Raw genomic sequence first — 25,729 nt, 5'->3', positions numbered from 1 at the left:
CTCCTAAATTAAGGTCTGCGTGGGTCAAACGGCAAACAACCTCTGCGCATTTCGCAGAATTATCCTTAAAATACGAAACTTGGTGTGAAACATTCGCATTTCCCTAACTGCTGAATCCCAATATAAGTGGCGCCACAAGGAAAGTGATTGTTATTGCTTCCCAGATTTCCCTCAATAGTCCTAAAATGATTAGGGGCGAAATGCAATATGGCCTTTAGTGGGCACATGTGCGATAGATGCACAGGTGAAGAGAGGTCACGTTTATCCAAATCATAGCTGCTTGTTCTGTGTAATAAAACTTGTATATGGTTGTGGATGTGCCAGTATTCCTCCACCATATCGCGCACTGAAACTCGATCAATCTGGGTAATTGTGAGCCTAAATAGACCAAACAGATGTGTATGCACGGAAAGTGGCGCGGCAACTGAGGGTCAAAAACCTGCGAGCGTATGGTTTTTCGAGTGCGTTCTAGAAAACCCTCGGAAAATATGCTGAATCCATCTAAGTCTTATGTGAAGACTTCCATTCCTCTCTTGGAGGCTGCGCATATTAGAACATTTCAGCAGTCAGATTTCATAGTGGCGTTGGGAGTTGAACTTGAGTTATCTCATCTGTGGTACATTCGTGCTATGACTGCTCCAGGAACACAAGCGGGACAAACTTGGATTATGAGTTCTAGCCTGGTTACATAAGACAGCGGACTACCATTTTAATAACCCTGGTTAAAAACTTATGTGGACGATTCGGATCGGCTTCTAGTCTCCTGTTTGCTTATCTGTACCCATGTAATTCCGGAAATTAGGAGGTGAAAAACTTTAAACGTTTCAATCTAACGTTTAGTAGCAATTGCGTTGTAAGTGGACCGATGTTCCGGTAATCAGTGGCTTTATGCAAGCGGAAGGTGCACAAAAATTCCGACACAACACGGCCTGTTTTATTCAAGCATTAGGTATCGAGCAGGAAATTGGAACTGGGTGAAATTTTCCTACCGGTCTGGATGCAGTCCAATGCTGCAAATTAATAGCTCAAGTTTCAGTCAAGATCAAAGTTTACGCTGACCGTGAAATCTGGTAGACTGAGGTAGGCTGAGAGTGCAAAAAGCAGTGGAGACCTGGAGCTCCTAATGATTTCGCAATGGGTCTTCGCAAATCTTCTCTGACTGAATCCACAAAGGGCCTGACCACCTTCAAGAAAAACGGCACTTCGTTCACTGAGCCGAATGCTGAATAACATTTCCTGTGGCGGCCTGCTTTTATTTACTCACGTTCCTAAACAGCGTTAAAAATATGGACCGTGAAACTGGAACCAACTCCGGCCCTGCAAATTTGGGACTTTATGTCTTCTCTCAAACGATATCGAGCCACTGGTCCTGACGAATTATACCAACTATATTCTTCTGTTTTGGGGAAGGGATTATTCAAGGTAAATTAGATGCCTTGATAACGTCACCCATTTTTTTCAAAAATCAAACCATCGTGCCTCCGAACATGCGACAGTGAACGTGCAAGTTGCAATCCAAGGAAATTCACTTGGGTTCTTACCTATCTTCGAACTTACGTTATTTCTGAATGCAGTGTGATGGGAGAGGTCGGCGCAGAGAACGTCAAAGCTGGTGAAGAATCTGTTAATTTGAGGCTCCTATACCAACAAAGCGATATATCACTTGTTTCGAGGGGCCACGTCTATCAGTTTGCAGCGCACAACATTTTTTGTATGTTCAGAAGAGGTCGCATGTGCACCCGTCTTTGAAGCACACTGCCCCCTACAGCTGCTGCTTCTTTAAACTGATCCGCAATAAGCCCAGTAGCAAACAAGTGTTCGGGTGCGCAGCATCGATTTACAATTAGGCACATGCCCAGCACCATAGGCTGTGGTGACGACTTAGGTGTGGGTACAATAACTGCCTTATTTGTCTGACAGTCAGTAATGGTGATGCGTTCTCCCAGAAAGGATTTTGAGCAAGGTTCAATGCATCCAGCTGGTAACAAAGCATAATGAAATCATAAGGTGAAATAGTAGCGCAACGAGGATTCTCAAGGACACTGGAAGGCGGTCACCGCAGTAGCATAACTTCAGATGTAAACTTTACTTTGTTACCTCCATATATATCGACAGACAACCAAGAAAACCTCTTGAGATCGACAGCAGCAACTTGTGCAAGTATGTTTTCGAAGATTTTACCGCATGTTAAGACAGCAGTCTAACTCTTCTGGTATAATTTTCTTCTTCTTCCGAAATGTGGTTGAAGCCTTGGGCAACGATATCAAGACGAAACCTATAAAGATACATCAAGCAGTTCTAGGAGTTGAGAGTCGGAAAAGGTTGGGAACGACATACGGAGCAAAGTGGATAGAAAAACGGTGTTTGTTGCATGCAAACAGAAAGAAACGGTAAATGGGATTTCACTTTCTCATGAAGGAAAGTGTTGCTTGCAAAGGTCTGTGACAAGAACCAGTCGAGAATTTTATCTTCTTAGCTGTTGATTTCACTAACGACTGATCACTCAGTTGCAAAATAATGATAGATTTTAAGGTCAGAAAAAAGAACACAAGAATGCGAACTTTGCTAGAGATGAACACGTGCTTTGGGCAATCTCTGTTTGAGGAATATTTTCACTGTTATTGTACTACTGTATCACTTTCCTCCTTTCAAACAAGTTCAGCGACGTGACTGTAACAGAAGAATACTGACAATGTGCCTGGGAGTTTCTGCAAGTTACTCGACTAATCTTTCCGAACATCATTCAGGTCGGTCTTCTCCGTCCCCTGACATCCACTCAGAACGGTTTGTTTTTAGACATGTCACGGGGGATCAGAAGTGATTTGGCGGAAAATCAATCAATCGAAAATTCTGAGTAGATTCGATGTTTACGGTGCAAGATTCTATGTTGTAAATTCTGTAAAGTGAAGAAAATTTTCATCCATCTGTGTGAGTCTGATGCTTTGACTTGCCTAATCTACCTTACTGAGCCGTTACAAATAGTGACAAACTATCAGAAATGAGTGAGTTGCCAGAGAGATGTCTAGAACGAATGTACGACTGTAGTGTGAAAAATGCTATCGGAATCACCTGCTGGTCAACGGACGAAGTTAACACGAGATTTACAGCCCAGTGAAATTTTACATGCATGAAATTGGTGAAACGTCATGTTATATGTTGAGTATCTACAAAATGCTCTTAGACCAGTCAGCTGTTTAAGCCTACATGTATAGTCTGTGTAAGACAATGGGTGCCCTAAAGTCATGAGCAAAGTGTCTCGAATGTGACCATCACCGATCAGAGGACTGTCTATATTGCATAAAAGAGAGGCGGAATAAGCAGGAGATTCATTGTATAAAAACCTGGTCCAACTGATAAGGTTGGCGAACAACGTTCGAGGCGATTTTCCCAAGCAGGGTTCCAGAAAAACGAGTTGAGAGTGACAGGTACCCTGGAAATTCTTCTATCTGTACGTTTTAGCTTACAGAATCATGAATGATTCCGTGTAGAACGGAATGCAGGATAGCAATGACATAAAAATAAGCTGTTTGAGTATTTCGCTGAAGTGAGGATATCCGTCTTGGATAAATGGAGAAGCACAAACAGACCGCTTGACCGTTTAACAAAACATGTTAAAGTGGAATTTTTTGGGAACATTGGTGAAAGCTATTAGTCTTTATGGCACTTCAGGCGCCACACATGAGCTGCAATTTACACCACTATGCAGACAAGTTAAGATCATGGGCAGGCTGGACCGCCGTAAAAGCATGAGCAACATGAAACACAAATTTGAACAACATTTGAGGAGACACTCAACTGGAAACCCGGGTATTAAGGGCAGTCCAGACAAACAAACTACCGATATTTACGCAAAACTTGAATACAACCCAAAGATGGTGTATAACCAAGTGGTTATACAAAGTCTGCCACCAAACAGTCCGCCTTAGTCAACAAATACAACCATATGATGACGGTGTTATATTTCAAACAGGTGCCTATGCTTGAGGACCATGGCTGGACACAAATATTTTTCAGTGCCTAGGGAGAATTTATTCAAGTTTTGGGCCCTCACCCCACGTCGCAACTTCACGTACGTTTTGGTTGGTATTTTAAAAAATCATTCATAATATGGACTGTATTGGATGCTCTAAAAATATTTTACACGACAAAAAACGTGGTGCAACAAATGACAGACAGCATTTCCATAGACGTAACATTAGTTGTGGACAAACTAGGTATGTTAAATGGCGCGTAAGATGGGTATATTTGGCTGACTGTGTCACGTGTCTATGCCGCAAATGCTGTTTCGGGGAAAATAGTGTTTACTGTGCTACTTCGGCATATTTTTTTCCTTTGCTGTGCAGTAACAAGACCCGATCAACTTCAGAACTACTAAGAAAAACGTTTTTGTTTAACAAAACATTCGACCTCAAGTCTTTTGAAGAACAACAGCAGGTTAATATCGTTCACTTTGACAGTAAAGGATTATGGCGTAGGAAGTGGTTCTCCTTCACCGAGAAGAAACAAATCGATATGTCCGATTGTAAACACCGGTTTGATAGATGTTCCACGGTCACCAAATAACTTGAACTGAGGGAATTGCGTCTGTTCTGAAGCAAGACGCGCAGGTATGCAAATCCCGTTGTTATTACTACTTCCTAACGTTCCGATAAATTATTTGATTACTTTTGAAAATTTATCGCTTAAAATAGTAGTCAAACTACCAGATTACTGTGACAGTATGCAATACAATGATGCATCCGGCGTTCAAAATGAGTCTAATTCGTTCCTTAGAACGAGCTAGTATTTCCCGTTTTCCATAGCATGATATCTTTTGCTTCTTTGACGTAGTACACTTCCTCAGATTGTTGCCTCCGTACAAGCCAGGTTATTGCTTGAGTAGATCTTTCCCAGGTAACTCGACAACGATGCTGTTCAAGTTGTTAAAGGGAATTACCAGTACACTATGGCAAGCAAGCATAGTCAGGTGGTAAACTAAGTATGCGACAGGAGAAGAGCCAATTTCTGATGTTGGGCAGAGTTCCTTACCCACTTGTGGAACACAATATCCTAGTGTTGTTCTGCGTCAATTCCCGGTTCTATGACAGTAATTGTACAACTCACCGGATACTGGTTCTGGTCCGGTATAGAATCCTCGATCCATATTAGGCCCATATATAAAGTCCACAAAATAAAAAATACTTCTCTTTTGCGTGTTTGAAATTCCCATTAAAAGATCACAGCTTTGGTCTTTGATTCCAGACACCATAAAAAGAGAGATTCAGCTGGGTTTCAGGTGAATCTCCTGTCGAAACCAAACTGCTACACAAATGAGTGTATTTCTCCTAATCTGTCCAATCCAAGTTCAAGTAGAACATAAGATTGACGGAAACTTGGGGACCGCGTCTATCCGATGAGCCCCAAGAGGGGCGAGACCGGTTGTGGGCTGTCAGAAAATTTCCTCGACCTAATGAGTAGTTTATCACGTCTAAGTAGGGTTCCTCCTTTCATTTTCAGATGACCCTATAGACCTTTCATTCATTGATATACGAACCTGCCAGATGTCTAACACCAAGATAGACAATCAAAACTGGTGTGCATTCGCTTTGCTCTCGTGTCGTATTAACGTTTGTTTTTTTTCCAACACTCCATCAGTTAAGGTGGTTTAGCTGTATCAGTATTCTATCTTTCGGATATACCATAATGCACAATGAGGAAACGTTGACGACCCGTACAGTGATATGTACTATAGACCCTGTTTCTGGACTTCTCAGCCCTCACTTGCAGCATGAAATCTCCAATGATATCTCAAGATTCCACTCCACAATAAAGTTATGGTCATTGTTCTCTCCGATGTCGTTGGTGGCTACTTCTCGTGGACAACGTCTGAACTCGCTGACACGAACTGGTTCAATTATATTTCAACAAACATATGCCTTCTTCGTAAACGACAGAAGGCAGAACATTAGTTAATCTAGTTATTCGAGTTCCTTGAAAACATTCTTTCCTGTTTGCCTGTGCTATGGCCTGGATTTCTTGCCAAAAACGAAAGAATTGAAAAGGTGGGGTGGGCAAACAATCTCAAGTTCGAAAAATTAACTCACCTACCTTGGTTTGGATAAGATCAATGCATTCTGTCCAGACCGCGGAGACACCATAATCATGTTGAACGGCGATACTCAAACGGTTTACCAACAAAGTGAACATCTAATCAGTAGAAATGCAAAAAATGAGATTTTTTATATATTTGGGCCTCAAACACCACAGATTCTATTTCTGGACCACATTAGCATCACCCGATTTTCAGCTCTATTGTGTTGTGATTGTATCCACGATGAAAAAGAGAATGTTGTCTATTCTTGTTTTCTTCGTATACCACAAAACTAGACAGGAGTCAGTTTCAGGTGGTTGTAAAGGAATCGTGACATTTTTCAATGCTGATTGGTCCATGCGCGCACACAAGGAACCACTATCGAGGAATCGTGATCCGGCGTTTCCAAAAATAAGCAATTCCTCAAAACTGTGGTCACGTGGTCAACTATACTACTCACATTACAAAAAGCAGGTCCTTTTGTTAGTCAAATGGTGAAAGCCTCTAGTATCTCGAAACTTCGCCGTATTTTACGCAGATTTAAAACCTATAGAGGGATATTGCATATATGTAGTTTTCTATTGAGTACTTCAATAACGAGTTTATAACGACTGTTCTTCTCATACAATCATAGTCTGCGCTCAGTTGTCTCACTGCAAGGCTATTTCTCACCACCTCTCTCCTATACTCAAAGTTGATTCGACTTTTCAGGGTCTTAAGGGCACCTCTCTCCTATACTCAAAGTTGATTCGACTTTTCAGGGTCTTAAGGAGGGAGAATAATTACAGGGGGAAGCACCTAGCATGACATGTATTCTCACATGAGGTAGAAAGTACGCGTGTGGAATATGCACTGCCCACTCAAACTGCACACCAGTCCACCTCATTACTTTATAACTATTGGCTTGTCTTCGTTTTTTCCTTAAAATCATCACTGACAGTAACACCAGATGAGAACAGTAGTGCATCGTTGTTGTGCGTCCATGCTAATTTATTTGAATAAGGCCATATAATGGAAAGAGGAATAAAAATAGGAGAAGGAAGAATTAAGGGTAGCCCACCACAAACATCCGAGGTGCTTCCACCTCCATCACTTAGACAATCTGGTTAGAAACTGACAGCATTAAAGCCACTGACATCGGTTGGCCGCCATAACATTCAGTGTCTACAGGGAAGCACAAGAAGGGTCACGTGGACCTAATTTTGGAAGATGAACAGCGTGCAGAATTTTCGTAACATACTGCAATCCTATTTTCATGTCAGATTCTGTGCAGCAAAACGGTACACGCTGCAAAATTAACAGAAATTCGTGGTTTGAAGAATGATCTCGAGCTGTTCGTCGTCTAGTTAAGCGTACATGTTGAAGCTGCCAGCGACGGGCGGTGAACAGATCAGTTCGCATTTGACGGTAAACCTACGGAGATGACGCTGGCGCCGGATTAAGAAGAGAGTGAAGAATGAATATATGAAAGAGGTAGGGGAGGCTTCAGAATTAGCTTGTTTTGCTTATTTGCCCTGCTGTATGCAGCAAGTGAGGCGATTCCGCTGACGGCATCATGCGATGGCCAATATCGCATGATAGTATTGTTAGTCGTAGTTGTCATGGTCGTAAACGGACACATATACTTCATACATATACTAAACCAAGACAAGAAACCAAGTAGAGTCCTCGGCCAGAGGGTTCGGCTCCTAACCATAAGACACCCTTGTTTAGCATAAGACCGTCAGAACATCCTACACTTTTAACGAGCAAGTCACATCACATATTCCAACCTCTGGAAGGCCAGGAGACTGTATGAGTCAGACCTCCATGCATTAACTAACCTGGTTTAAGAGGTTCTGTGAGAGTCACAGATACAATCCCAAGTATAGCTGGACGGACTATGGAGTCGCAAAAGCCGTCATGCTACGTCAAATCCAGAATCTTAATGACAGGCACAATATATTGGACCATGTTATTAGTTACTGTCGAATGAGAGCGGAGCAGTCGTAAGTGTCTTTGCAGAGTAAAATAGTTCACAATACCAGCTTGGAAATATCTGCATTACAATAACTCCTGTAAGTAGTTATCTGCGTACAGCGTTCTGTCACTATATGCGCACCTACCTATCAACATGCAGCTATCCACCTCTCTTTCTAGGTATATGTAGCATATACTCCCGACCTGCCTGGCAGTGATTCTCGATTGTTTCTTTAATATTGTATCTTATTGTAGTTTGAATTAGGTTCTTCTTACAATTTGGGACTATATGGTTTAAGCTATCGTTATTCAAGTCCGAATAGGATAGTCATTTACCTCGAATTCGGTGGTGCTATTAACGACTCTACATGGAAGACCCTTGAGGGTTTCTACCACAGTCGAATTTCTTCCTGCTGGTGCGACCCGACAAGTTGCTATACCCTTATTCCTCAGTTCAATACAAACAGAGTCGGCAACCTCTTTATTTTTGTAAAAAAAGACCGTCCATCTACTCAAATTTCACCTACTGATGGATTGGCGTGCACTAAATCAGACAGTAGACAGCCTTGTTATTGAGCATTTCCATCGATCCCACTGAGTTTCTCCGGTGTTGTACAAAGTTTACGTCATCCATTCCAACCAAAACTCCTGTGTGGGTTAAACAAACAATTTCGAACACAGAGAAAGAAGTTGTGCCCTCAGATAGAATGTTTTGAACGGAGAACTATGAAGATAAAACAATAAACATATGATGGCACAACAATCTGCCTCTAATGTATGCACTTGGTGGTATTTGTTTACGTACCCGAGTTTCCATCATGTATCTTGCTGTCAAAAACACCAAACAAGTTGACTACTCCCAAGATTGCTGTCTTTAACTGCACCTTGAAACCAAATACTTTAATAAAATAGCAATCTTTGCAGCAAATCGTACATTTTTTCCCGTTGAATCGTACCATATCTCTCCCGTTGCATTACAACGGTCGAAACACTGCTGTCATCTCCTGCATGGCTGAAAAATGGGCACTCACTAAGTCAGGGACATTAAAGTTTAATGTTTAAAGTATCACATCTCCGAAACTGACCAGTCTTATTTGCGTTAAAAAATTCCAAGTCCCCCAATAACACTGTATGATCAACTGATGCGCAATTCAACTCCAGTTATCCCGTATATGTCATGACAAACAATCCAGTTTTACTAGTCAAAGAGATCCAGTTTTCGCACGAACGACGGCTATGATGAACGTTCTTCTCCATTTTTGTTGCCTATTCACTAAGTTTGCTTACAAAGAGAGAAAGTCTCGGATAGCAGGTATCCCAGAGTCGAGGTTGCGTAGTTTGCACTCACTGGTTGTCCTTATTCTATATCTTCTATAACTGCAGCACAACCACAGCACTATCTTTATCCTCATCATTTTTTTCAAACCAAAAGAATGTGATTCAGTATTGATCGCTCACTATGAGACGACCACAAGAAATTATATCTACTGAGATGTTGGGGAAGGAATAAGTGAAAATAGTTGTGTCTGCTCACCGAATTGGTCTTGTTCGTGTTTTTCGGTTTCACGCTGCTCCCTCTCTGTTGACCTGATCCCTTAAGTGTATAAAGCAATGTTAATCCCATAAGTCTCCTCAGTCTACCTTTGGTGCATTTTCCAGCCAACGACCGACTCATTGGCTGTCGTAAACTCTGTCTGTGTTGCTTATACATTGTTGAGACCTGGTTTCGAAGGATCATGAGTCTTCCTATTGCGTTCGGAACAAAACACTGCACTTTAAGTATGAATTCTTCCCAGAAATCAAAGTGTGTCTTGATTGGTTAGTACCCTGGCTCTGATAAGGATCCATTAGGCTCGGAGAACTATTCAGAGACTTGGCGATTTTAGCAGTATTGACATGGCAGAGAGAGGCATGCTGGGCAAAGTAGGCTGCTCATCTTCAACAAGACCATCATCCTCCATGACCACAGTCTGACGTTTCCTTCTTTTGTGTAAACGTACCAGGTGTATTAATCCAAGACAAAAAACTAGTGCCGGGACTACACGTTGTGGAAATACCCCACAACAACGGGGATTTCATCCTGAAATTGTAGTCAGCTGAGTTGAACAATAACGTGTACCTGTTATATCCGTGTAGAAAATAATCGGCAGTGCCCACGCCACGAAACTCCGAGACAAGTGGAACCAGTGAATCAGATGATGCTGGCAAGCTCCTCCAGTGACTCTCTCACATGGAGACTTAAGTAGCCTGTGGATTTTTTTTCTTTTTCTGAACTAGTGAAACCCACTCCGCACAAAGCCACCGTGTACGCACAGGATTGCTACTAACCTAACGCATTCTAGTGAGCTCTCAGACATTTATTTTCTCTGAAATAATCGAACATTTGTAACATGTAGGAAACAAACGTTACCCGACGACTCTATTTACATTTAATTATGGGATTTAGACGGGATTCAGTCGGGTCTGAGTTCTGCTTGGCTGGACTGGAATTCATCCACGCTGTACACCACATTGAAAAGATTTTTTACAAACTTCTTCTTCCCATGTGTGACTTCTGTAGCCTTGTTTGGCGATCAAACTATATTGTGATGTCGGGATCAATCGTTTCTGGTAAACCCTGATGCAATGTGATCGGCCGGTTCGATTCAACTAATGGAATCTGGCTCCTTTCCTGACGTCGGTTGACTGTAACAGTCAATCCAACAGCTGCGACTCAAAAAGCCCGATAAATGTGGCATTTTCCCAAATTTTTTTCTGAACAACAGTATCAAACAGGCATACAGTCCAACAGACAGACAGTACGTGAGGCACACAGAGGGAAACAAATAAACTGACGGACTCGTAGCCGGAACTGTCGCACACATCGATATTTTGGAATTCTAAAAATAATATGTTGAATACTCTGTGGTATTGAGAAAGACAGAACAATTTGTAACCGACAATCTGAAACGAGGAACCTGCATAATCTGCGTGTGTAATTAGGTCCCTCGTTACTTTTGTCTGTTAGCTCGATATATCCAGTTTGTTCTTTGAAAAAAAATTAGGACTCAGATTAGGTTGTAAGATTTCAGCATCATGTAAGCCATTATAATCCCGGTACCGAATTTAATTCTAGTCAGCCTAGGCACTCAAAGGGTTTCCTGAGGTTATTCATTAAGGCTATTAGCTGTTCATCCATTAGAATAACACTACGAGTCTCATCAACGTTTTCTTTCGTCTACACTCTATATTATATAGGTATAAAAATTCCCGCTCAGATCAAAATTTATGTAACGATGATTTCTCTCATGCCTCTGGGTATGCTGGAACGACACGGATATTAATCAGATGAAAATTTTACGTTTTTCATTACCGTTGTCCCTTCCTCAAAGATGCCATTTCGAGAAATCTACGTTGAATATATGGCACTTTTGGTTGTATCTTATGAGCTAAACCTCCATATGAGTGGGGGAGTTTGTCCATTCGATTGCTGCGAAAAGTTTCAATCTTGGGAAGTTTCCAAAAAGAAAGACGTTTCAAAAACCTTAGAGTAATGACGCGGTATACTTTGGATGACCACTCAGAAGTTTGATATCAAACGTCTGGGTTCTATTTATAATCTGTCTTCTCGTTACCATGTGACGAGTGATCACGATCTAAAGTCCAAAGACATGTCGTTAACCTTAATATAAGCTAGAGTAGTATCGAAAGGTCAACTTTCTAGCACACTGTCCTCATTAGCTGGCTTGTGTCATGCAGAATTCCCAAAAGAAATAAAAGAATAATTTCTCCTCCACTGGCAAAGCACATACCAAACAGACTAACCAGGAACACTTATGTGGACTGTGGAAGAGTACCCTTTACTAAGAGTATGTCATGAGAAGATTAACGTACAGTGATTTCTAATGCACTACTCATAAGTTTGCTGAAAATTCGTCGACAGCCCACGACCGGTTACGCCCTTCTTGGGGCTCATCAGGTAGGCGCAGTCCCCCAATTTTCGTCAACCTTATGTTCTACTTGAAAACAAATTGCACGAAACTAGCGAAATACACTAACTTTCAAGCTAATTTGGTTTTTCGAGAGACTCACCTGGAACCCAGATGAACCTCCCGTTTGTGATGTTTCCAGGCAACTGAATGTGCTGCACCAAGTCGCCTCATGTTTCAGTCGCTACGATATTCAAGATATCGCGATACATGTATATTTGTAATGCACCAATCGCAACCTGTTTCTCGAAAAAATAGATTAGTTCGTAAATGAGTGTATTTCGCTAAGTACAGTGATTTTCTTTAGAAAGCTAGCTGTTTATGAAAGAACGGCGAACCAAAGATCATATTCAGTAACCAATGTCCGCCGTAGATTGTTTTCATTAGCGAAATTGCCAATACAAAATTGATGCCTCCAAACTGGACTATTCGAAACTAGGACCATTCAAACTAGTCCTATTCGAATTTCCGAACAGAAATTATATGATCGTAGAATTCAGAACCTTCTATTACGTCAATCCGTACCGCGTACTGAAATCACACGATGTGCGCACATGGCTCGCAATTATACGATTTTGGTTTAGAACGAGTTCTTTTTAGAACTGTGCTGCGCGATTGTTAGCATGCCGTGTTCTTATAAAAATGTCAGATCTAGTGTTCACTTACACCTTACGTTGATCAAATGCCAATACCCAGTGGAAACCTACAATCTGAATATTATTTCGTTCACCGCAGAAGTCGCTTTTGCTTGGTAGTCGATACCGAACACCAGTTAGCGGACGAAGCATGAGATATGGAACAAAAATATCGCCTTGGTGTTACGTGCGTAGTAAGGCAAAAGAGACAACCGGTGTTTTCTGCTTGTATGAGTTGCGCGTCCGTCATTGCTGAGCATGAAACCCGCAGTGTAGGGTAGAGGCTTGTGTAGAGTTATGTAGGGCGATAGCTGTTTTGCTGGAGGTTAGGTGATCTTCGGGGATTCCCGAGACCGTGTGTTACTCAGATTATTTTCGGCCCATACTGAGGTTGCCCTGTGTACTATCCCAAACGAATGTATAGAGCATTCAAGCGCGCATAGATATAGTATGTGCTCATTCATAGGAATTTTGCGAGTGCTACCAGAGGAGGTGGCTTTAAAAAGTGTTACCCGTACGTAAAGCATGCATAATGTGACGAAGCAACGCTCTACGAGCAACCTCAGAGTTGCCAGTGTTGTACAGCAAGAACACGGATGCTTCGAATTTGGGGAATGTTGGGAGAAATGTCAAAAATTTGGCGTGAGATAAACTATTTCCAACAGCTGTCTTCATGGGAGAATTTAGTTGAACAGACTGACCCTTGATTGTGTGCGCTCTCAGCTGAACAGATGTGCGCAATACGTGTGATAAAGCCTACCACACGGCCGTGTTGGCTTGAGGTCTACGGTACGATCAGAATGAGTTAGTTTGCGGTAAACGGTCGTATCAAGATGTTAGTAGTGGTAGTGAAAACATCGTAGTCTAGGTGGATCACAAATCTTTCTGTCACTTCACATTAATGCAACCTGTTTGGAACGCTTGGTAACTCAGCGTGGTGTTGTTTGTCCAGAACGACAAATGTGCAACCAACATTGCAAACATGCGATTCTGAGGGGGGAGAGAAAGAGTCATGTAATGATGAACCCCAAATGAGAGATCGGGTTAGCAACATAATTAGTTGTGTGCAAAGCTTATTCTTAGTTTCTCTTTGACATGTTGCGAAATATTTCTTTATTGTAGGTCCTGCTTGTTCCTAGTTTATTGTTTATTGGTGGGCGTGTGTTGAGTTATTTCACAGACCGTAGCAATCAAACTGAAACGTTTGTTAAGCAATAAACCAATAATATACTGTCGAGACTAATAGATATTGCCATTTATTAATTCCAGATGTTCTAGTCCGCCGGACAGTAGGTTTCGTTGGTCAAGGAGTCACCTGAAGCTAGGGATGTGTCAAAAAATTTATCACTTATTAATTTTGATTTCCCTTTTTGTGAGGTTTTATTTGCAATTAACGTGCTGATAAGAAGCCGATATGCAGCTTCTGCCACATGGCTGGACCAAAAAGAACCCCTGCTAAAAATTTTATTGTTGCAACCATCCGAAATAAGTCGGATTCGCCGAGACGCCTGGTTATCCCAGTTCAAAATATCCGGCAGCATTGCACTCAGTCACGCTATATTTCTAAGAAAAGAAGTACCCATAGGAAGATCCGCATTTGTTGAAAATGAGCACTTGGAATTATTAACACTGGATGCAACTGACTCTATTTTTCCGTCTTTATCCACTGGGGATGTTTTTAACTCTATAGAGCCCCGCGGATGAGGGGGAGCTAAAGAAAATGCCAAATCCATTATCTTGGTGTACGTTTAGAGAGTATTCCGTACCCCATAGTGTCTCTACTCTTGTGCTTCGTTCGGGTGTCATGGCTGCTGCAAACTAAATTTTTGCTACGACCAATTTATTGACAGTGCTCGTTCATAACCCATCGAAAATTATCAGCACAGAGACAAAACGACTACCATAAAACTGAATAACTAAGTTATAAAAAAATAACTTTTGTACTATTAAAGCAACCCGTCCTACCTAATGTGACGACCACCCAAAGGATCCTTCTATCAAAAAATACTTTTGTTAAAGTAAAACTTCTTCTGACCTGGTCTTTCAAAACTGTGCAGACCGTAATTCCTTGTTTTTGCCTGCAGAAGCAATTAGCTCTGTCAGTAATGCAATTGTTGGCTATCAGACATCATGTGCTCAGTGATTACCCAAGTTGGACAGTAACCTAGTTAGCCGACGACTTAAACATCCGGCATTCTGTAAATGTGAAACAGTTCTGCTTTTAGTGTTTCGGGATACTTCTAACTAGGGGGCGGTTAAGGCGTACTAGAACCAGGTGACGTGTTGAGATCGATATTTGTAGTTGAGTGTTGAGTGTATGTTGGGTAAGAAAATCCCACTAATGATTCTTAATGTCGATGTGATGCTTAGGTGTGCTAATTCAGGACTGCCTAAATATGTAATCCATTTGTTCTTAATATTTTCTCCAAGGATACTGATTTTTTCACTAAGTCTCTACCATTCGCTTGCATCCCACTATTTATTAGGACATGTTTATCTCATGGTTGTATGTTAAGTAAACGCCAAAATGTATTTCTAATACATTGTTGTCAACTACGATGATGGCCGTGAAGCTCTACAAGCAAATATAAGACTGGTAAGTCATTCTGCAGTAAGAATGGAGAATTGCTGAAAGATGATATAACTCGACCGGTCTACTCAGTCAGCCAGTCATTGAGGGAAGTTTTATCACTTTCCTAGTAATGCTACTTGTAAGACATTTCAGAATTTTTTAGTGGATGAACTGCTCTTGATCTCTTGGTCAGTTGTAAAAAAGTCCGGAAACTCTGTCTTGATTCGGCGAAGCTTCTTTGTATCAGAACTCACGATACCACTGATGCAGAAATTAAGATTGTAACAATAACTCTTTGGAAATATGTCCTCAGCTACGTCTGCATGTAAAAATCTGGAACACACTAGTAGTATGGAGCACGGAAGATATGTTTATTTTCATGAGAAGCCTGTTTACCTACTAATGTCTGAACAGTCACACATCACCCTTCTACGAACAAGGTTCATTTCAACACAACTAGAGGTTCACCTAGCTGGTGATCGTTTGCTCAATACAGTTGCCGGTCCACAGACCTTCAGTGTCTTGAAGGCGGCGCGCATCATGCGATTCGGCACTTATCCATAAAATTAGCTCGGCATTTCGCACCAAAGAAGCAAGATGCGTGAGTAGTGGAAGTGCAAACTTCCTGAACAATACGAACCACCAATTTTAACTAGTCAGACTAGTTAGCGTGATTCATCAAGTGCCGTTCACATTTCATCACTCAGAATACACTCAAAGTAGTAGGAGTGGATGCAGTTAGGAAATATCAGCATTCAAAATATGGATAGTAAGGCATAACGAGTAGACTTGACATCTGCCAAAAAGAGACCTCTATCAAAGATTTATTTGGCAGTATTTAAAAACTAGCCCTCTTTTGCAACCACCAAGCCGTGCAATCTAATTTTAATTATTAGTCTGATGACGAGAGGTAAGTAATCGAACTCACTGCCTGGAATCACGGTGTCCCTCCAATACACTGACTTGTGGGAAACCGTTTTTGTTGCACCACTAATCTAGCCTAAAGAACCTCATACACACTCACTTCACTTCCTACCCTAGTCGGCGAAAAGTAGACTTATCACTGAATAAACCTCCCAGCCTTTAAGCTCTGTTGATAGCACCGTTAAAGCTGAATCAGTTGAGTCAAAAATAAAACAACTTATAATGATTCATTCCCATCCTTCAGGCTCTAACCTATCCAAAAAATGAGATTTCAGAAATTCTACTTAGATCAATTAATGCATACTTGTAAACATCTGCAATGAATTCTATTAGACAGACTTGGTGAAACTTGAAGCTAAAAGAACGTTTCAACGGTGTAAAAGATCGATCTAGGAAGGTCAGGTATACGGGGGTTATACTATGTTTGCATACTAAAAACTGGCTCATCCCAATAACATGGTCATTATAAAGTGTTGAGCGGAATATATACTAGGTGCGATTTATTAAAGCCTTAAAAAAGGGTCAAAGCCAAATGGCATGGCTTTTCTTAGAGTGTTCTACCAACTGCCGATTTCATCGAAGGAATCAGGAGCCATAGACGCTGATTCTGAACGAGGCACAACAGTGCATCTGCTTATACCTTGAACAAGTTGTGAGCAGCTACTGATTAGTTAACGGCCATTTAGAAAACCCATACTGGAAGACATCAGCACTTTTAAGAGACACCTCGTGGACCTCATCTTAACCTGAATACTTCACGAAACACATCAAACACACAAGATGATATGAAAAAGCAACAGGCTCTTCCGTAGAGTGACGTGTTGAAAGCTTCCAAAACAACCGATGTAAACCTTGGCTGCGACACTGACAGTTTTGGGACTTCTGATACCGCTGATTCAATGATAATTGTCTGTATAACAGTTATTGCTTCCGTGGATGTTCTTCACAGAAGATTCCTTAAACCAGCCAAAGACTTTTCACATTTTAGAATTCTGGGATGATTCAAGTTCTACGGATCTCAGTCCTCTTACACAGGGATTCGTTCCATAACGGAATGATTCTCGTCACACCAGTCAAATATCTCTCCACAGAATCGCATCATCAGAATGAACCAGTGTCTTGTAGTTGAACATTCTGAAAGGGTTTGTCAAAACACCACTAAACTGTATCTCTACCGATTTGGACTTAAAGCTGTGTTACCAGTTTGGTTTTCAAATATACTACCTCATACTGGAGCGTACGAGTCGTAAGATATGTACTGCAGTCATCTCATCGTGAGAAAATACACATACACGTGCCCGGTTTTATGATTTCCGCATGACAATGACCTCTACGTGAGACACTAACCAACTCACTATTCGATGGATCCAACTTAACAAGTCAACAGAGGTCTTTTGTTGGTTTCAGAAACTTTCTTTGCATAGAAAAGGATATGCTTCTCCAAAAGTTTGATACATTGTGTGTTTCACTGTGTTCATTTCCAGACCAACTGCTGTTATGAAGCGTCTTTGCTACAGACAGTCTCAGCGTTCCTCATTGATATTGACTGCAAGAGATGATTCGTAATGCATTTTACAAACGTTGCTGATATCCAACATCTGATGCCACGCCGCCGCTCACATGTTCTGAGAACAAGGGTCCGCTCGCACCCATACAGACCAGTGTAAACCTCCTGTTCTCCCCACTTTGCTTCCTTGAGTGTATAACAGTCATTGTGGAGGCGGCTAATGGACAGTTCGATATTAACGTGCAGAAAAATACTAGAACCAATATCCAAAGCTCTGATACCTCGTAATAGGACGTGATGACCGCTACGTCGCTACATTAAGAGGCTGATAATATGGAACATCCGCACAAGTTTCTTCACACTCGGATATGGTTCAGTACGGCTGAAGTGTGCCTTCCCGGGTGGGGAAAGGAGGAAACAAATAGTTCAACAACTGGAACACTGTCTAACTAGTGTGGGTAGTGACAACAGTTACCTTTACGGCGATGGTGAGAAGCTCCATGCTACCTTTATCCTGAGGTTGCTTAGTCGATTTATTGCTGCAATTGCCTGCAAACTGTGAATGTGAACAGTGTCCACATAGGCTGATTCGAAACTATTTTACCGGTAGAACATTACCTGCGAACGACCTTGAAGAAATCCGTGAATTCGTCTCAAGAAATTTTACTAATGGATTCCAAACGGAGTTCCTTTGGCTCAGATAATTCCAAATGTTTTGCGTTCAACTGAAATTCACCGGAAACGACAAATCCTCGATCCATTCCAAACTTTTCGATAACCTTCAGATATATGTTTCAAATAAATGGCAGTCCGTCAGTGACTAAACCGTAATAAAATGAACGGAATGAGAAGCTCTGTACATCTTTTGTCGCTATGCGCTGCGAAAATTGATATCAGTAGCATGAAAAGTTTGAGTAAATGAGTGCTCATGCAAGATGACCATACGACGTGAGATCCAGAAGATGAACTGTCTGAAAATAGGTAAATAATTGGATCACTAAATCATTGATTTAGTCCAGTAGCTGTGTTTTGGATTTCCGTACATTGAAATTCCTCAGTAATAGACACCCAGCAGGAGAAGTACCGTGCACGCTCCCTCAGTGGTTTTCTGTGAACAAATGTTCAAAACCCAGTCAATATGCTAATGGCCAGATACACAAAAAGCGACAACATTGATTTTCAGAGCAGTACAACAAGAATCGTTGACATGCAGTCCACACAATAATTGTGTCACGCTCACTCATAAGCTTTTTCTATGGACATATTGCCGCAAGAAGTGTTGGAGGTGCCAGTTCTCTGGACCTCTCTCGCCTCTCAACACAGTTATTATGTTTAGTGTCATCAAAAATCATATTTATTTTGTTCATGTTGTGCATGTCACCCTGCTAGAGGTCCAGTTAGATTAATTGCAGGCCTTTGTTTGGGCAAATTACAGCGTCGACAGCTACATTATTCGCTTCACCGTCTGATGACAATCCGTTGTTATTGAGGATCTAGACCTTATGAACCAGCCATTGACGGATGCGAGCTAAATGTTTCGAAGTTAAACTCATAAAACTTCGTTATATGACGAAACGACATTTTCCTGACATGGGTGAAAGAGAACCGTTTGCAGTCCTCGTTTATTCAGGTTAATTACATTACTAACATCTTCGCATACTGCAGAGCTTACAACGGTGGCACGATTCCACTCAACTCAAAATGCATTGTTGGATACGGTTGATATTATCTGCGCGCCACCGTTCACTAAGAAAAAACGACTGGGTTTTGTGTTAAAGTTTGCCACCCAAATGCTTAACTGATTTGACGAAACTCACTCAATTCCAAATTGTATTATTGTAGCCAGGGGTTCAACCGTGTTTCTGGTTTAGTATACTGTTTTAGTGAATTTGGTACAAAGAAACCGCTACATTTCTCAGCTGTCACGTTGTTTGAGACATCGTATTGTGTTTTCTTGCCAAAAAGCATTTCACACGAGGGTGCTAAAAACTGTTTGAGGTTTAGCATCAAATTCATCTGAGAATCAATATATTTTGCCACGTGTACAATTTAGCGTTCAAGGTTGCTCAAAATCAGGATGATTATAACTCGGGGATGGCGCCTACCTGTCTTTGCGTTCTAAAGATATGCATTTTAGAAATTAATTAGCTGCTATATTTTAAGAGAAATTGACTTTTTACCTGCCGTTTATAAACTTATTTGGAATAGGCAATTTTCTTCCTCAGTTCATTCACTGGTCCTTAGTTCAGACAGTTTGTTAAACCTTTACTAGTTCACACGTTCATTGTCATGCAGCATGACCGTGTTGAAAGGCCTATTATACAAAAATGCTTGGTTAGAAAAATCAGCTTGCCCCACATGGGACTTTGGGCTCCAGAAATCACGTACGGTAAAATTTGTCCCCATGGATACAACCAGGTATGCTGGCTTATCAGAAGCAACCACTGTCAAATGACGGTTTCAGGTTTATCACCCTTTTCAGTTTTCGTGATCCAGTTCAGATTCGTAAAGCAAAATAGCGATGCATGGGCTTCATTTTTTGTTATTTGACCATGTGGGTTATCTCTATTAATTGGCATGGCTTTGAGTTTTGAAGGCTGTTTAAATTTCATTGCATTCTTTAGGGAGCTAAACAAAAAGGACCCTATAAAGATAAACCACGTGAACTAGTGAAACGAAACCCGCTATGCGAGCCCTGCAAGTTTTGAGTTCATCTGTCCGGTGCAACTATTTCACGAGAGGAATGGTGGTATAAGGCCCCTCGTCATAAAATTGGTATGGAATTCTCAAGTAAAAGCTATCTGCAGAAGTATATGTAGGGGCTCAGGATGATAAAATGCAGTAAATGAATTCACTGGTAACTGATTTGGTGGCTGACGATCTGCTTACAAACGTTTTGTCGCAAATCAAGAAGACATCGTCACTGCAGAACGGTGATATTTTATCGATCGGTGACGAAGCGTTTGCAAGCTAATTGCCAAGCCCGGCAAACAGATCAGCAGTTATTTGATCAACTATTAGTAAGGTTACCTTAGCTGCGAGATATATTGAACGTCCTGACCAGAAATACATTCAGTGACGGCGGCTAAATTATCACAAACTCCCTAGTATGGAACATGCGCTTGACTTTTCACGTAATCTAGAATGCTTGATATTGGCTTGAAGATCTAGAAGTTGACAGAGTATTTACTTGAGTCCTAGCGAATGATTGACGAAGTCAAAATTCATCACGTCAGTGAATCACCTGTAACAAAGTGAGAACTAAGCTTAAAATTATTCTGCGGCTTCAGTCTCTACGAGGCTGCATGAAGCCCTTTCAGAGGGTACGCCACTCTACGCCAGTTGGCATGAATTCGGTAGCCCAGGGGCCAGATGGTATTCAGAATTTTAGTGTACAGAGTATGTTCGTTTAGTTTGAACCAATCGTCTAAATACCGGCAAGGGTTTGTACTTATATCGCCGTGCTTTCCTAACCTCTCTCGATCATAGCAGCTTTAGGTATTTAATGGGTTGCACAGACTGACAGGTTCCATCCAATCACATTGCATTGAATCATTTCGTGTAAAAGCCAAGCCGGTACTATATTCTAGTTCAGTTGTATTTGCTTGTCACAGCAGTTCAACCCATCACCCGGCTACCTGGCCATACCATAATGTGGATGGTGATGGTGAGTTTTCTCGGGTTTATTGTGTGTTCGGCTACGCTTCAGGTAAACGGAAACGCCTACAACCGACAGCAGAAACTTAACACTAATGATGAGCGTGACTGGATTCAGGCGAGGCAGATGATAGCAACGTTAGCTGCTGAAAAACGTGAGCTAATTTAAAGTGATTCATTTTCAATTTGCTGTAGACGACAGAGAAATCGGTAGCGCCCCGAATTACCGCTCAAATGCGTAACAGATTGCAAAAATGGCTCTTCTACTCTCGAAAGCGCAGCCGTAATAAACTGAATTGATGGTTTCGCCAAAAAAATGCCTGGCTTGAGTTTGAAAGGAACTTATGCAAACAAACCCGTAGATATACTGCCCATTTCAAAAAAATAAAACGCGTCCATGCGTCGTCGTATGAGACCGAAAATTCAGGCAGTAAACTAGATTTCAACTCTTGTTTTACCTCATCCTGTGAACTTGTTGAATAAGAATGAATGCCAGTTGTACGTCCAAGATAACGGATTAGACTGGGCAGGACATGGGAATGATGGTGGTTCTTCCCCGTGTATCAGCTCCCAAAGATAAGCACTTTCAAACCGCCCCATGAGGTTGCGGTTTGATTTCAGAACTTTTCGGGAACAAAAACTCATCATATGGCGGATCGTGACCAAACTTTACAAAAAAGGAGACAAAAAGACTCTCAGGTTCGTGACCTGTGACCGCAACCGCCCAACGCGGCCAATACCAGATAACCTTCTTCTCATCCACGGTGAATAATGAATAACAAGTAACAGGCTTTGCATTTGAGCCTGTCTACGCCGGTTTTTATTCTAAACAATGCCATGTGTGCACAAGATTTAATCCTTTTATGTTGCGGATTTTGGGCACAAAGTTGTGCTTAAACTAAGTAGTGCTACAATAAATCGCTGTGGTAAACTGATAGCAGTGCGCCCTACTTGAGATGAAATAGAGATAGGCCCAAAGTTTGCAGTTGAAAACAATCGCCCCTGATTTCTCCGCCCACAGAACCTTAGTAGAACTATCTTAAGCTTCCCGTCAACCTGTCACCTACAGACTCCAACATGCAAGTTAAAGGTGTACAAATGTGACATACGAAACTGCTACGACGTCAGACGCTAAATGTCATGGAGATTATGAATTGTCTGTGTCAAATATTAGTCACCCGTCCAACTCCCTGCTTCACCCTTATCCAGTGAAAAAATATGGGTTTCCAATCGCAAATCAAACTGCCTCTGTAGCAGTCTTCCTACACGTAACCCTCAATTTTGGAAAGAAATTAACTTTTACAGGTGTATACAGGAGAATGTAGGTAGCTCATGATAGCATAGATAGTCGTTGGTTTGTTCGCTGAGCTGAGCGATTTGAATGACCACAAACTAGTTACTAAGATCCACTACGTTGAGCTGAGCGAATGACCACAAACTAGTTACTAAGATCCACTACGTTCTCTAACAACACACTGATGATGTCTGGTGGCAATCAGATTGCATAGCCCAGCGAACAAACCAACGACCGTTTTTACAAGCCTGCTTCTTACGAGCGTTGTGTAATCTAACTGAATGTCAGTTTTCTATGTTGATATCAATATTTAAATGTGGTTTTGTATAGATTTCACTAAATTCGACCATCTTTCCAGAATGCTTTGGAACACGAATCCTGCATTCTTTTTAATCCATCTAGCAAGCAATAATACAAACTGTGCTTAAGGTTAGACAATTGGCGCCGTGCAGCCTTATAGCTTAATTTAACCGCATTTGCCATTACATTCCCAATTGTAACTATTGTGCTTTATTCACTGTCGCACAAAATTTAAACTCAACGCGTGTTTTAAATAAGACCCTTAGACAAAACATTGGACTATGTAAAACATCCTGGAAGCCTACTGACTGATTCTGTTTTTTGCTTAAGTCTAAGGACTTTGCATGAATCTATTAAAACAAGATTGATTTGTGCCCATGAAGATCCCTTACTGTCCAACTTCACATCCTGACCGTGGGTTACGCATGACAACAGTAATAGACTAACCGACTGGATGTATAGATCGGTCCTTCAGTAGTGCTCGGCCGTTCCTGCACATCATCATCAGCTGTATAAACCACGAAATTGTCGTACATAGATCGTAACCTTGATGATTTGCCGACGATTTGGGGAGGCGGAAGCAGATAGATGCTCATTAAGTCCGGTAGCTAATATAACTGATGACGAGAAAGCACACCGGTTTCCCGGCCAAGGTGTTTTGCCTTTGTCATATAATTGAGACGAGTAGTGCGGAATTAACTCTGGTTAGGTTAGTTTATTTGCACAGGTGAATTATTGTGTCTAAACTACACGGGTTATACTCTAACAAGCATCCGATTTTCAGACCTTCTCAGAGCCAAGGTAACCGCATCACTTACGGTGTCCCGGACCACTGTTTGCGTATTGCACACAAGTTGACATATGTATCCGTACGTTGGAAACTCAGCCCGTAAAATAAATAGCTCGGTTTGTAGAGGCATTCAAACGGCCAAGCTAAATGTGCGAGTCCTTGTAATTGGTAAAACAAATTAGTCTAGATATTCCAGACATGCTTTGGACCTGAAATCAAAAATCAAATGAACAAACTGAGCTAGTTAGCCTTATTAAAAACTTACGTGATTACAGAAATTAACTGTGGTAGCGGGTTTTGAAGTGGTTTCACATATATAACGATGTGATCAGTCAGCGATTTTATTCAGAATGCCGTATTTTCTAACAACAGCACTGCGGAGATCAATTATTTAGATTGCGCAGAAATAGTACTGCAATAAGTAATTTGCACAGTGTGCGGCACCATATAAACTCACCTCATTTCTTCATATTTGTTTGCTGTTCGCAACACACAAGCGACATGTTAACAGCGCCCGTATCATTTTAAAACTAATATGGACATCAAACAGACGAAAAACCGTTCATTAGCTAATTGAAAACAAAAATGCATCGACTACTGGTGTTTTGTTTTATACACCACAGACCTGTACGAGTCCGCCTCCTTATCTCTAAAATATTTTAAAGGTTCTGCGAGATTAAGATCCACTGCATCAGAATAAGGCTCCCAGTAATGTAATGAACGTAATGAACTTCTTCTACACATAAGAGTTTATATACTTAAGGTCGAGGGATACTATCAAATAGCTGACTGAATAGACGTTAAGAAGAGTTCACGCAGAATGCCGCATGAATGTGCTTGCAATTACCCTCAGCAGACTTTTTGGAGAGGACAAGGAGGTCGTATCCTTTATCAGTTTGAATACAATTATTTATAACCACAATTAATCAAATACTCGTGGAGTTCCTTCTGATTTAACAACTGGTGTAAGCTATTAATCGTTCGTCTGGAAGTGCTTACGTATGCTGGCGCCAAAAAGAAACAAAATCCTGGATGTTCGTTGGTTGTGCGGAACACTGTTGACCAAAGACACTCCACGATAAACCTGCTAATTTTATTTGGTTATCTTCTCTGCTGTAATTCTGTTCTCAATAAAACCGTTATAGACAGGCAATTTACAGGATCGACTTGCAGCCCAAGAAGTAAGCTTTCTGCGCATGAAACAAAAACGGAGGTATATACTCAAACTTTGCAACCATCGGTTGCGTCAGTTCAGAGCGAATAACCCGAACTCCGCAAGCAACCCTATGTGACTTCGACAATGGCATACATAGTGCGATCGCGTCTTCCCATGTTCGTTGTCCGCGGCCAGTACAGAATTCAACTTCAATTGGTGTTGCCGATTTTCTCCCCTATTCTCCGAAAATTGCCCGCTGTTCTCGTCGCTAAACATATTGCTATTCCACCGAACCGTTGGATAAACTCTCTTTCTGCCCCAAACAGTGGAAAGTTTGTGCCTCGAATATCCCAACGCAGCCTGCAGTGGCAAGCACAGACTTCTTCAGTTTCGTTCCAGAAATTTGTTTCTTAAAGCCACTCCTCAGTTAACAGGCTTGTAGCACTTGTAAACTGCTCTTTTTCATGCTCAGTATCATCTTCTTTTTTCCCATCATTACCAGTCACATCGCTGTACAAAAGTTTGTTTTACTGAAATACAACCGCTACCGCCCGCGCGTTGGCTCCAACGTGACTTTGAGACTTTTGCTGAGTGTCTGTTGTTGTGACCGCCGGTTGGCTATATTTGACCGCTGCTAACACTAAACGTGAACAAACATTTCAGCTACAAACGCTGGACTAATATATTCACGCTTGTGGAATAATATTTCGATCACCGGAGATCTGGGATACCAGGAAGATAGAACTATTCTTGGTGTGGTGGTTCCCACGGAATACGAACTACGGAATCTCCTATTTTTGAACTGTGAGTCAAGATTTACTTGTATTTTTCTCTTTGTGACTTTGTATCTGGCTTAAAACAGTAATTTGTTCAGTTCACTAGAGACTCCGTAGTTCC

At 41.4% G+C, this 25,729-nt stretch overlaps 1 protein-coding gene across 1 annotated transcript in view; it reads right to left on the bottom strand.

Annotated features, from left to right (window-relative positions):
• The window catches only part of T265_06753 (hypothetical protein), a gene marked incomplete at both ends in the record, with an annotated part of 48,114 nt that overhangs the window by 17,144 nt on the left and 5,241 nt on the right, over positions 1-25,729 (bottom strand). Inside the window, one exon of the mRNA XM_009172098.1 lies at positions 6,088-6,186. Coding sequence (XP_009170362.1) covers positions 6,088-6,186 — 99 coding nt within the window. The remainder of the gene's footprint in view (positions 1-6,087; positions 6,187-25,729) is intronic.

Source organism: Opisthorchis viverrini (assembly GCF_000715545.1).
Source record: "Opisthorchis viverrini unplaced genomic scaffold opera_v5_146, whole genome shotgun sequence".
Lineage (NCBI taxonomy): Eukaryota > Metazoa > Platyhelminthes > Trematoda > Opisthorchiida > Opisthorchiidae > Opisthorchis > Opisthorchis viverrini.
This window is presented reverse-complemented; position numbering and strand designations above follow the sequence as displayed.